The sequence below is a fragment of the Anomalospiza imberbis genome, chromosome 16, assembly GCF_031753505.1.
Source record: "Anomalospiza imberbis isolate Cuckoo-Finch-1a 21T00152 chromosome 16, ASM3175350v1, whole genome shotgun sequence".
NCBI lineage: Eukaryota > Metazoa > Chordata > Aves > Passeriformes > Viduidae > Anomalospiza > Anomalospiza imberbis.
The window spans coordinates 9,276,375-9,289,011 of record NC_089696.1 but is presented as its reverse complement, the minus strand read 5'-3'; the positions used below and the strand labels follow the sequence as shown (position 1 = coordinate 9,289,011).

General features: G+C 43.9%; 1 protein-coding gene across 1 annotated transcript; it reads right to left on the bottom strand.

Moving 5' to 3' along the window:
- Positions 1–1,362: 1,362 nt before the first annotated feature.
- Positions 1,363–12,627, bottom strand: LYRM1 (LYR motif containing 1). Its single transcript, XM_068206915.1, has 4 exons — positions 12,490–12,627; positions 4,377–4,535; positions 3,300–3,392; positions 1,363–1,696 (listed from the first exon to the last, which is right to left on the bottom strand). Exons 2-4 carry the CDS (start codon positions 4,533–4,535, stop codon positions 1,580–1,582), a joined length of 369 nt encoding a protein of 122 aa, XP_068063016.1. The 5' UTR covers positions 12,490–12,627; the 3' UTR covers positions 1,363–1,579.
- Positions 12,628–12,637: the final 10 nt, after the last annotated feature.

Genomic DNA, 12,637 nt, shown 5'->3' with positions numbered 1-12,637 from the left:
TAGTGAGAAATTGGGCTAGCCAGTACCTGTCATGCTGATTCACTCTTCTTATTGTTTTTTTTTATACTTTCTCATCTGCTTGTACTTTTTTCACTCTTGAAAGTGCATTCTTTGGGGAGGCACTGTCAGTCTGTTCTGCACAGGACCAGTTCTAACTTACTTTTCAGGTAGACAGCAATATTTCTTTATCATTGTTTATTAGAGCTTGGAGAGTTTTGAATGACTTGGCGAGTGCAGAAATGAGATTTCATTGATTTCTCCCACTTAAAAAGGAAACCATACACACATGCATATTTCAAATTTGCTTTTTTCTTTTTTTCTTTTTTTTTTTTTTTTTCCTTTTTGCCACTATTAAAGTCAGGCTGGAATAGGTTGTCCTTTAAGTACTCTGGAATGTGCTTAGGTAGTGTCCAGTACAGTGTGGCCTTTGTCCAAGCTTGGTCTCACTGGTATTTCAAGCCTGAAGGATGGTAGCTCCCCTAACTCCCCTGAAGAGAACTTGTCAACAACCTGGTAAAGTCAGAGGACTGCAAAGGAGACAAAACAACTGGTAGCCCATGAAAAGAAAATTAATGTCATTTTACTTCTATTCATGAGGCACCTGGGAAACAGAAATACCCCTCGAACTTAGGAGACCTGTAGATACTTTCTTTTGTTGGGGTTCAGTCCATAACATAAGACTTAAAACCTTATAACAGTAAAATTAAAATAATTGTTGAGAAATCCAGTATGCTGATTATGCTGAAAAGCTGACCATGTGAAAACATACAGTGAGGCCACCAAAGCATCCTAAGCTTGTTCCCATAGTGATACCCTGAAGGCAGAGTTTTCAGCCAGTCCATACATGGGAACCTGAGGAACCCAACACTGGAACGTTTTACTCAGAGTTGTGTAATAGCATTCCAAACTTCGCATTTCACATCCACACCCTCTCCAAAGGAAGAGAGAAAAAAGCTGACATAGAGACTCTAGGCCACTCCTCTGCAGTTTGCAAAGGAGCAGTGGCACTTCTGCTGTTTCTTTTCTACTGTCCAGAAACAAAACTTCCCCATAAGGGTACTGTGAAACTGGAGCTCTCCTCCAGGGACAGCAGGCAGAACAGGGAGCAGAGAGGAAGGAGAGCAGGTGCATGCTGCAATGACTGTATTCCCACTGGCATTCAGAAGCTCTGGAGGAACTGTGTCTGCTTGACTGTCCCAGACTTCCTTAATTTTGGCTGACCTAACACAAGACACAGTCTTGAGTCACAACTGAGCACAGAGACCCCTCAAACCACCAGAGAACCTTGTTACAGATAAACAGAGTTTGAAATCCTGCTGCAGTTTGTCCTGATGTCAAAGTAATCTTTGTACCACACTTCACTCCTTAAAAAGTGTTACTTTTATTGACAAGTTAGTGGTTGAAATGTAATAAATACTAAACCAACCTTATCCATCATACACAATGGATCAATTGGCTTTTTGGCCTCAGGAACTACGTGAGCAAGTGACCACACTATTCACAGTCATGCACACAAATCACCCGTATTGCAGTTCACAGTTTAAAGGATGTGATTACACACCACAGCTTAAAGGGTGGCTTATGAAACTTCATCGTGGGATTTCAGATATATTGGCTTAGAAAGCTTCCTTAACTTCTCCTGGTGTCGCAATGTACGGCCTTGCTTATGGGCAAGGCCCATAGGAGGCAGATGGATCTGGAAAAGAAAATCCCACCAGTTAGGTGCATATTGGGAAGAAAAATACAGACTAAGCTTCACTGAGTTTTAAATCATTTCTTCACACTTTGGAGAGGGTAACTCTATTGTCTCAAGCCAAGTTATTAGATTTCTAGGAGGAGCACTCTCTGAGGAGTGATTAGTGGTGTAACTTTCAGAACTAATTAGTGGTGTAACTAAAACAGAACTAATTGTTCTGTTTATTAAAATCCTATATATTTTAGGCCTTAATAAAATCCTGTATACGCAAGGCTTTAGTAACTTTGTTTTGCAGTTTGGTATCAGACTGCAATGATACTTGATGAAATAGGATTGCTGACAATGTTCCAGAACAGTAAGAACTAGAAACCCTAAAAATTCTTGAGTAATGTCTTGAATCACTGTGTGATTTATTCATACCTACTTAGCAAGTTACAAAATAACCCCAAACTGTATGTACTGAAAGCCTGCCTTTTTACTGTCATGATTATATATATATGGCACATTAAAATGCACAATCAATGTCATTGACTCCATAAGCAGAAGGAGCAAAAGGTGACAGACTCTTCCTCTGATTGACAAAGTCTTTATATTTCATATGACTGTTAGTGGGAATCATGCAGCTGTAACCCTGAAATGACTGAAAAATGTAGGTGGTAGCAGTCAGGTGTTGCTGAGGCTGTCATCCTGTAAGATGGGTGTTTAGGTGCAAATAGTAGTAAAAGCACTGACTAAAGCAGCAGTAGAGATTTCTAGAATCTGAAAAATAATAATCATCCAGTTTGTCTGAGAGAGCAGATCCTTTGGGATTTTGAAACCACTGCAGAGCACACATTTTAGGCCCATTTCTAGGAACATTGTTTGCCAGCTGTGCATTGCTATTCTGTATACAGAAACAGATGGTAACAGTGACCATAGTCTAGGCAAGCATCTGATAAAGATACAATTTAATTTTGACCATGACTGCCTTGATAAGGGAACTATAGATGTGAAAATATAAACTCATCAACAGGAGTAGAGAGGATGTCTCTATGGGAGGCAGCATAAAGTATTACTGACAGAAGTGACTGGGCAGTGAGGAAACTGCATTGAATGCTGCTCTAGAAAACTTTGCTGCAAATTCCAGCATCTCAGTAATCTTGGACGTGTTCTTCTGTAGGAAGAAGGGAAAAGAAGCAGCAACACAGACAGGTATTTCATAAGGCCTGATTTGTGACCAGGAGAACAGTTAACAGTAATGTAGGCTATAAAAATTATTGTACCTGTGGCAGATGTAATTAGGTATTTTTATTCTCTCATTCTCTTCTATTATTTGATTACATTACCATGTTTCTCTGTATTCATTGGTTGGCTAAATATTCAGAGGCCTTGGGAGTTTAGTTAATACCACTCCATTTAGGCTTTGACTCCTTACTTTGAGAAGAAATTCTCCAATTTACAGTGGAAGATAAAGAACATCTCAATGTACATTTGGCTGTGCTTTAGCATACATGTAGCCAGCTCATCTAAAAATGCAGTGCAGTGAGAGTGATGGAAACTGATGGTTTTCTTGTACAGGGAAAGCTCAGCAGGTATCAGTGAAGACTTTGTGATTTATACTTACAGGTCTCGGGTAGGGGATGTTATAGTGAAGTCCAATTTCTATTCTTGCCTCACATTCTTCTATGCACTGCTTAATCAGCTTTGGATCTGTTACCTATGATGATCAGACAAACAAGTGTTTTATATGAGTACAGTAATTAGCAATTGGAAGCTCAAGTGTAAATGATGCCCAGCATGTGGCTTTCCTTAGCTTATTTTGGCAAACTCAAGGATACAATGAATTGTACTTTTCACACCCATAAAAGGTAACACTGGTATTTTCCTGGACTCAACAGTTCTGGGCTTGATGGCGCTGAGTGTTAATGCCCAGAGGCTTTCAGGGCTGAGGCTACAGAAGGAGTTTTTTACCCAAACATGGTATTTTCTCTGTAAAAAGGCAATACACATGTAAACTACTACTACATCTATGAAAAAACAGGCTCATCTGTTTGTCACTCTGTAAGGTCACCAGTGGAGAAACTGCTTGGTGTACATTTTGTTATCATCCTATCCAGAAACTCTCTTTGAAGTGAGAAATGTGGTGTGAATTATGACTTAAATTCATTTTTTTTGATTATGCATTACTACAATTTAGTTCCAGACCAATATGGGATATAAATAAGTGTTGTGATCTTGAATTACAAGAAGGGTCTTTGATTACGAGGGTTTGAAATTTCTTTCTTAAGAAAAAAATTAAAGTGCTTCTTTTAAAAGAAGTGCCAATAATTGCAGCTTTGAAAAGAAAAAAAGAAGCTGCTGAGTTCTGTTTGCCATTGCATGGGTAATGATACACTTAGCTAACTTTGTAAAGATCAAAAGCTGCTTCAATTACACAAGCAGTATCTTTGGAATTTAATTTTTTCTTGGCACTTTTTTACTGAAAAAAGACCTTTTAGACTTCTACGGTAGTTAATGAAGAGCTGAAATGGTTTGAGTTTTTTCAGGGATGATATTTAAACTGTAACCCAAATACACCAGCATTTAAGGTGAATGAAATTTTGGGAACTCAACCCTTATATTCCTATCTTAGCATCCAACCACAGAGTGCAAAGAGCAAAAGAAGAGTAATTTGGAAATTCAACACTGTGAGGACACTCACGTTGCTGTTTTTTCGGAATAATGTTCTGGCTTCATTTCTAATGTACTCTTTCTCTCTCATGGTTTCTTCAATCTGTCCTGATGCCGACTGCCAGTTTTTGGCTATTCGAAAAACCTTGCGGTAGAGGCCGAGAACTTCTTGTCGAGTTGCTGGTGTCATCTAAAAACACAAGACAAACCCCCCCAACATATGCATGAACGTTTGAGTTGCCAAAAGGCCAGCAAGCAGGACATTTGTTCACACCATTAAATTAGTTTAAAAATATTTCCGCCATCCAAAGATATGCTGAACTATATGAAAAAATCCCTGAAATTGCTGTGAACAATAATTAGCTGTTGAAAGTTGGAGACTCAGTCCAGCAAAGTATTTACACAGATACTTAAATCTATCTCCATTAAAACAGCTTGAGCTCTTGCTCAAAGTTAAGCACTTGGTTTAGTGCTTTGCTGAATCAAGCCTGGTACAAGAATGCCTGGGTTCTGTTTCACTGATGTTTTGCAACAGACATTGGGCAAGTCACCGAAACTCTACGTGTCCCCCTACCTGAGACATTGTTGTACCAGTGCTGACCCTATCTTTGCAAATCTGTGAGCGAAATACATGATAAAATCACCACAATATTGCTGAAAATTTGTATAGGCTCCAGCGACTGAGAGGCTTGTGATACCATGACAGTAGGCAGTAATGATTCAGCTGGAGTTTGATGTGATGAAAAGGTAATGAAAGCTATTTTATCTAAGCACTCAGGAGAGGCAGACTAACTGTGGATTTAGGAAAGTCTTGAATGTCTTGATTTTCAGAGAGCTGTGCACCTTCTGAGCCCACTGAATCAGACTCCAGGTGTGATAAGATGATTTGTCAGAAGAAAGAATGAAATCTTATTCTTGTTTTATGTAAGGGAGTATTTTATCATGTAAGTGGATACACTATTTCATGACAGACCACAAATATCTCTGAGACAAATCCACTTCTGGATAACCACATTTCTGTCATAAATCAAATTTACAGAAACAATGACTTTTGCTAAAGGGGCACTGCAGCTGTCAAAGGTGCCTTACTGTCCCGAAGGAAGGTGCTGCAGCACTGCCAAGTAAGTACATGGATGCAATGAGGAACAAGTGTCAGGGACAGGACATTATCTGACTATCAGGATCCACTTGCCAACCTGGAGCTCTAATTACTGTGGGTGAATCTACCCTGAAATCAGACCTGTGTGCTGGGAATGGACAGTTTGGAGCAGAGTAATTCAGACAGCCTGACCTTTCCCCTGGAGGGGGCACACTCTTGGCCATGAGGAAAAGCTGCTTCCTAATGCAGCACCCAAACTACCATGGGAAGTTTGGCAGTGTGCTCTGGCTCAAATCTCTGCAGTCTGTGGCAATTCCTAGGATTCTGGGTTGTAAAAGAGGGGCTAGAGCCAAAGGCCTCTCAGGCTGTACTGTTCTTGAGCTCCAGCACAGTGGCTGACCAGAACCAGCCTCCTGTGGCTCCAGACATTCACACCCTCTTTCCCTCACCGAAGCTGGAATTACAGATGCTAACCTGAACACAGGATTTGGCTCATGTTTTTTTTTTTCATAAAAAGCCTGAACTATAAATTCCTAATTCCTAGCTTTATCTTAACTGTTGCTGTCATCTAAAGACCTTTCGTGTTTTCAAGAACTATTTTTCTCTTATTCTTACGAGTGAATATTTTTGTTTTGCTACTTGTATTTTAACATGTTTAACCAATCATATATTTTTACCCAGATAGAAAATTATTCTTCCTACACAGCAGAAAGTACTTCTAGTAAATGTTTATAGTATTTCTAGGAAATGAATTCCACAATAATATAACTAGGTAGTCCCAGCTCATCAAACAGTTTGGAATAAGTGCTTCACTTTATCCAATCTAGAGCTCCATTTCAGGCAATGAAATCAGTCAGACACTAAGGCACAGATGTACATGTATCTGAAAAATCACTGCTTCTCCCTGCTAGGTGCATATTTTGTACAGAAAAGAAACAGTTCAGTTACAAGGGTTAACCTAGCACAAGCAGAGTCCTAAATCCTGGCCTCACCTAGAGCCTCTCCTGACTTCCCTCCTCTGCTTTTATCTGAAGGTGTCACCTCTGAGAAGCTGATAACAGGTTAGGTTTTCATGTAATCCATAGAGAAAAGGAACAGTGTTGGTGATAAAAAGGTTTAAAATACAGGTTTTAATTCTGATCTATGCATCAGAGAATTTCCAAAGTGACAGCTTGGAACAGCACATGCCCTTTGTTCAGAGCTGACTGTACCTGCTGCCCTTGGATTTTAAACATACCAAGAATCTGTTTAGAAAGATTTTATTGAAAAGTCTAGAACCAACAATTATTTTCCCCACTAGTTGCTTCCCCTCCATCACCTACAACTTACTCTTTTGTTCTTTAACTCCTCTGTGCTGGAATTGCTACAGAACTGTGTAGCCCCTCATCTAGGCATGGGCTGCACTTCTGCATTCTTACTCTCCTTCTCACATATGCTGGATGATGTAAAAGACATTAAACAGCTATTCATCTATACTCAGAAACCAGCTGCTCCCAGGGCTCATTTAGTCAACAATTCTTATCATTACAGACCTGCTCATAAGCCATTCCTGCAAAGATACATAAATGAAGGGATGAGGAGCCCTTTACAGATCGAGGACTTCTGTCTGTGACAGGAAAGGATGAGAGCAAATAAGACAAAATCCAAAGCCTGGGTCAGATTCTGATCTGAGTGGGAGTATAAATAGGGAGTAATTCCACTGAGAGCAAAATTACTTCCAACTTAAAATGTTGTAAATGAGATTGAAATTTTTCCATTGGTATAAACAGAGCCCACACTGACAGAAATGTAAGTGATGGTACAAGTCATATATCAGGTGCAATTTCATCAAGTGACACTACTTGTATTAGTTTTGTGGGTGTGCAAAATGATTCTGAGTGGGATAGAAAGGAAGATAAGGGAGGCTTTCATGTCCTTGTAGTTACTCATCTTGCAACTTACATCTTTGGCATTTAAATCATAATTATATTTCACATCTCTGGAATGCTAAGTGGATGTTACACCACTTTCCCACTAACACCCATCTTGTGGTAGTCACACCCATTGTTTAACTTCTACCACCCTTCATTTTACTGCAGCATGCAGCCCACAGAGGTTAACCACAGGCGTTTCTGTCAAAAAGTACAGGGCTATTGTATTTCGGGTGTTTACTGCCACAAAGCAAACCGGGAGAGGTGAAAGGTAGGTGTGTCCGCACAGCCGTGTCGGGGGAAAAGCGGAGGTCGCAGTTCGGAGCCCAGTGACGAATCCGGGCTTTGGAGGGAAGCCAAGGGCTCCCAAAGGAGCCCTCCCGGATGCTGGGCAGGGCCGACAGCGCGGGGCTGTGCCGCTCCCTTGGTCTCCAGCAACCCCCTTTTATCCACAGGCACATCAAGCACCTGAAACATCCCATCGTACCCAAACTCCAAAGGAGATCTGAGCACTTAATGACTGACTGCATGGTGAACATGCAAACTTTTTTCACTGTTAATTAAAACAAATAGTCCCTCAGACTATAAAAGGCAGTAGTTTTTTCTTTCTGGAAACAAATAGACATGCCTTTGGATTATTAAATGGCTGACCCAAAAGTTCAATAATCTGAATAATCAATGAAACATCAGTCTTATTTTACTATTTGCAGGCTTGTCTAGAATTTAAACGAAAAGTTCATATAAAAATAATAAAAGAATATGCCAACTGCACTATCCAATGACCCCAACAGTGCAGTGTCAAAGCACAGCTAGGACAGAAGACAGGCTGCACCAAGACTGACTACAGATCCAGGAGCAGCTAAACCACAGCGGCTTCCCAGCAGGGAATGCTTGGTTGGGAACACATGTCCAGCACTCTCCTCCTCTGCACAGCTCCTTTGGTGAAGCTGTAAGTCTATTTTATTTCATCCTTTCTTCTCAAGTCAAGCATTAGCTACTCACTTGAAGCATAAAATCTGCCAGCAGTGAGTACATAGAGGATTTTAGAAAATAAAGGCTGAAAGGAAGAGCCCATGGGGGAAAAAGGGTATTTCGAAACAACTGATCTCTTCTTTCACATCCCAGCTAACTGGGGCATGTGTTAGTAACACACACCTAGTATTGGTGCTGAAACTGGATTTGCCTGGGGGAGGTGGGGAACAAAACCTTGCATGAAGTAATTTGAAAAGGCAGCTTTGAACTTCTCAGATGTAAAATGTTTTATTTAGGAGCAACACAACTTCTATTTGACAGCTGGTTTGCTACTGGAAAGGAGTCTAAACACACAGTGACAGTGAGAAACTGCTGGGCTGACTGCCTTCCAAACTAAGCTGTGGTCACATCTCTGTTACTGAAGTAAATGATGTCATTCAAGACCATGGTGTACCACCACTGTAGTAGGGAACACCACCATGTTCCATACTATGTGCCCATAAGACAATCCAGCCTGTATGCCAACCTACAGCTCCTATTTTCAAATGCCCTCTTTGGCTAATGTTTATTTAAACAGATGCAGAAAAATTCACTTATCTGGGTTTTTTTAAGGGGCTAAACGATGCCACTTAGCTAAAAAGTGACCTGCAATCACTCTCCTGCTGCTAATGCAGCAGATAATCAATCATTCCTTTCAGAGCTCTCCACAGCAACAGAGAGGTCAGTAATCCATATTCCTCTTTCATGCAAGTCTGCCACAATGAGCCTGTGGTTCCTAAAGCAGCGGTGGATTTGGGCTGTCATTTCCTTGAGGGCCAACAACTGAGACAATGAGTTCCTGTAGCACAGGGGGCAGAGAAGGGGTCAGAGATTCCTGTGATAGCTGGATAGGTCATATGCCTTCCAGCAATACTAAGTTTCAAAATCTAGTTTCCACAAAAGTAATTTTGTCTTCTTTTACCCAAATCAATGACTCAGTGGCCTGTGACAGTACTCTGCAAATGCTGACCACACATGGCTATGGTATGTACTGGCAAAGTGAAAATTTCATTTGATTTTCATTCTTGATTCCTAGCAAAATCTCAATCACAGCTAAAGTATTCTATCTCCACACAGTGAAAAATGACTGGAATGAAAGATCATGTTCTTCCATGATGGTGTTACATCTTCATTTCTACCAGTGACACAAGCCTGTAAATTTCCAGACATTCCCATCAATTTGACTCAAAGATTTATTTCTCACTCTTTCCATCTACACTTGCAGTCATAAATATATGCAGATTTGGGGAAAAAAATGAAGTTACTGAACCAAGATATTCTGTAATAGTATCTAAAAGAAGGGTGACTTTCACAGGGTTTAGGATTTTGTCATGCCAGTATCTTTGCTGGCCAACTGAAGTGATCTGAAACCCTGATGAACACCTCTGAACCAGACTCCCTAAGTCATTGTACTCACACTGTTCATCAACTGGGATGGGAACTCTGCTGTTCTGTCTGTGCCTCAGATTTCTGACTGAACTTGGATCTCTTTTAAGCTTGCTCTTGCATATGGAGCAGTCTTTTGATCAGAAAAAGCAAACTGCATGCAAAGAGAATATAATTAAGTAGTAAAAGCAAGGACATGGATTTTATCACTGTTTCCTGTGTCAGTTCAAATAAGCCAACTTGCACAAAATTAAGCTTCTACAAAATTTTTTTTCACTTGAATAAAAGAAGGTGGAAACCTTAACTAGTTGCTTTTGATCACTGGGTTTTCATTCTCTTAGTCTGAGGTGGTCAAGGCATTATCTGGTTTTAGTAGGACTTACAGACTTGCCCTGGGAGTGCCTCCTGTGCTGCAGGAGCCTCAGGAAGAACAGAAATGCTGACTTAGACTGTGGGAAACAAAAAATTTGCTTTACTTATTTCTTAGCTTTCTCATGAAAAGCACACAGTGTCCAGGTGAACTTTAAAGCAATATGAACTTGTCTCTAGTCTTGTCCAACTCTGTTGTTCATACTTTCACACCATTTTCTTCTCCTGTGTGTTTAGTTCTCTATTACTTACAAGCAGAGAAAGATTTTAATGCAGAGAAATTTAGCAGAGAAAATGAATTCTCAGCTATCCTTGGATGGCCTTGCTTATATAATATAGAAGCATACAGAAATATAACAACATAGACATAGGCTCCAGTATAGATTTATGCACCTTATTCATACCTTGGCTTCCAGCCAAATGCAACTGAATGCCTGAATAGAAATATTTCCCAGCATTGGAAACACTCCCAAGCTTGAGAACAGGTATAAATATTAATGCTAGCAGAGACAAGATCCTCCCTGACCCTTTTCTTACTTAATTCTGAGGGTCACTCAATGAAACTCATTGATAGACATGATTTTTTGTTGCTATTTGAGAACCACAGCACGGCTGTGGGCATGGAGGGCTGTGGGACACAGAATCAGGTGAGTTAGAAAAGACCTCTGAGCCCATCAAGTGCTGTGTGTGACCAAACACCACCCTGTCAACCAGACCACATCCAGTCTTTCCTTAACACCTCCAGGGATGGTGACTCCAGCACCAAACTGGGCAGCCCATTCCCATGTGTAATCACCCTTTCTGTGATGTTCTTCCCTCATGTCCAACCTAAACCTCCATTGGCGCAGCTTAAGACGCCGCCTTCTCCTCCTGTGGGTCACAGACTGCTGTGGGTCAATGAGCGCTGTGGGTCGATGAGGGCCAAGGGCACCGGGTGCTGTGGGCACTGGGGGCTTAGACTGCTGTGGGTCACACACTGCTGTGGGTCACACACCGCTGTGGGTCACACACCGCTGTGGGTCACTGAGCACTGTGGGTCACTGAGCACTGTGGGTCACACACCGCTGTGGGTCACTGACCGCTATGGGTCACTGAGCACTGTGGGTCACTGAGCACTGTGGGTCACTGACTGCTGTGGGTCACACACTGCTGTGGGTCACACACCGCTGTGGGTCACTGACTGCTGTGGGTCACACACCGCTGTGGGTCACTGACCACTGTGGGTCACACACCGCTGTGGGTCACACATTGCTGTGGGTCACTGACTGCTGTGGGTCACTGACTGCTGTGGGTCACTGACCACTGTGGGTCACACACTGCTGTGGGTCACACATTGCTGTGGGTCACTGCACGCTGTGGGTCACTGACTGCTGTGGGTCACACACCGCTGTGGGTCACTGAGCACTGTGGGTCACTGCACGCTGTGGGTCACTGACTGCTGTGGGTCACACACCGCTGTGGGTCACACACCGCTGTGGGTCACACACTGCTGTGGGTCACACACCGCTGTGGGTCACACACTGCTGTGGGTCACTGACTGTTGTGGGTCACTCACAGCTGTGGGTCACACACCGCTGTGGGTCACTGAGCACTGTGGGTCACTGACTGCTGTGGGTCACACACCGCTGTGGGTCACTGAGCCCTGTGGGTCACACACCGCTGTGGGTCACACACTGCTGTGGGTCACACACCGCTGTGGGTCACTGAGCCCTGTGGGTCACACACCGCTGTGGGTCACACACTGCTGTGGGTCACTGACTGCTGTGGGTCACACACCGCTGTGGGTCACTGACTGCTGTGGGTCACACACTGCTGTGGGTCACTGAGCACTGTGGGTCACTGCGCGCTGTGGGTCACACACCGCTGTGGGTCACTGACTGCTCTGGGTCACACACCGCTGTGGGTCACACACCGCTGTGGGTCACTGCGCGCTGTGGGTCACACACCGCTGTGGGTCACTGAGCCCTGTGGGTCACACACCGCTGTGGGTCACACACCGCTGTGGGTCACTGACCACTGTGGGTCACTGAGCCCTGTGGGTCACACACCGCTGTGGGTCACACACCGCTGTGGGTCACTGAGCACTGCCCGTTCCGGGCGCCCTCACGGCCGCTGCCACTGTCAAGATGGCGCTGCCGGCCCCCATGGCCTGGAACCGCGCGGCCACTGGGGGGCGCTGCCGGTGCGTGGGGCATCCTTGCGCCCCCTGGCGGCCGGGGCGGCCCTGCCCCCGCAGCCGGACGGAACCAACGCGCGAAGCGGGGGGGGGGGGGGGGAAGGGGAGGTCGGCCCACCGCACGCCCCTTCGGCCTCTCCACTCCCTCCGCCCTCCCCGCGTGTACGCCCGCCTCGCCCCCTCCCCGCTTTACCTTGGTGCAGTCGCGCCGCGGCCCCGCCCCGCCGGGTGCCCCCGCTCCGGTGGGCGCGGGAGGCGCGCGCCGCCGCCTTCCCTGCCCTCACCGCGCGTGCGGCGCCGCGTGCCCCGCCCCTCGCGCGGCACGTCACGGCACGTCACGG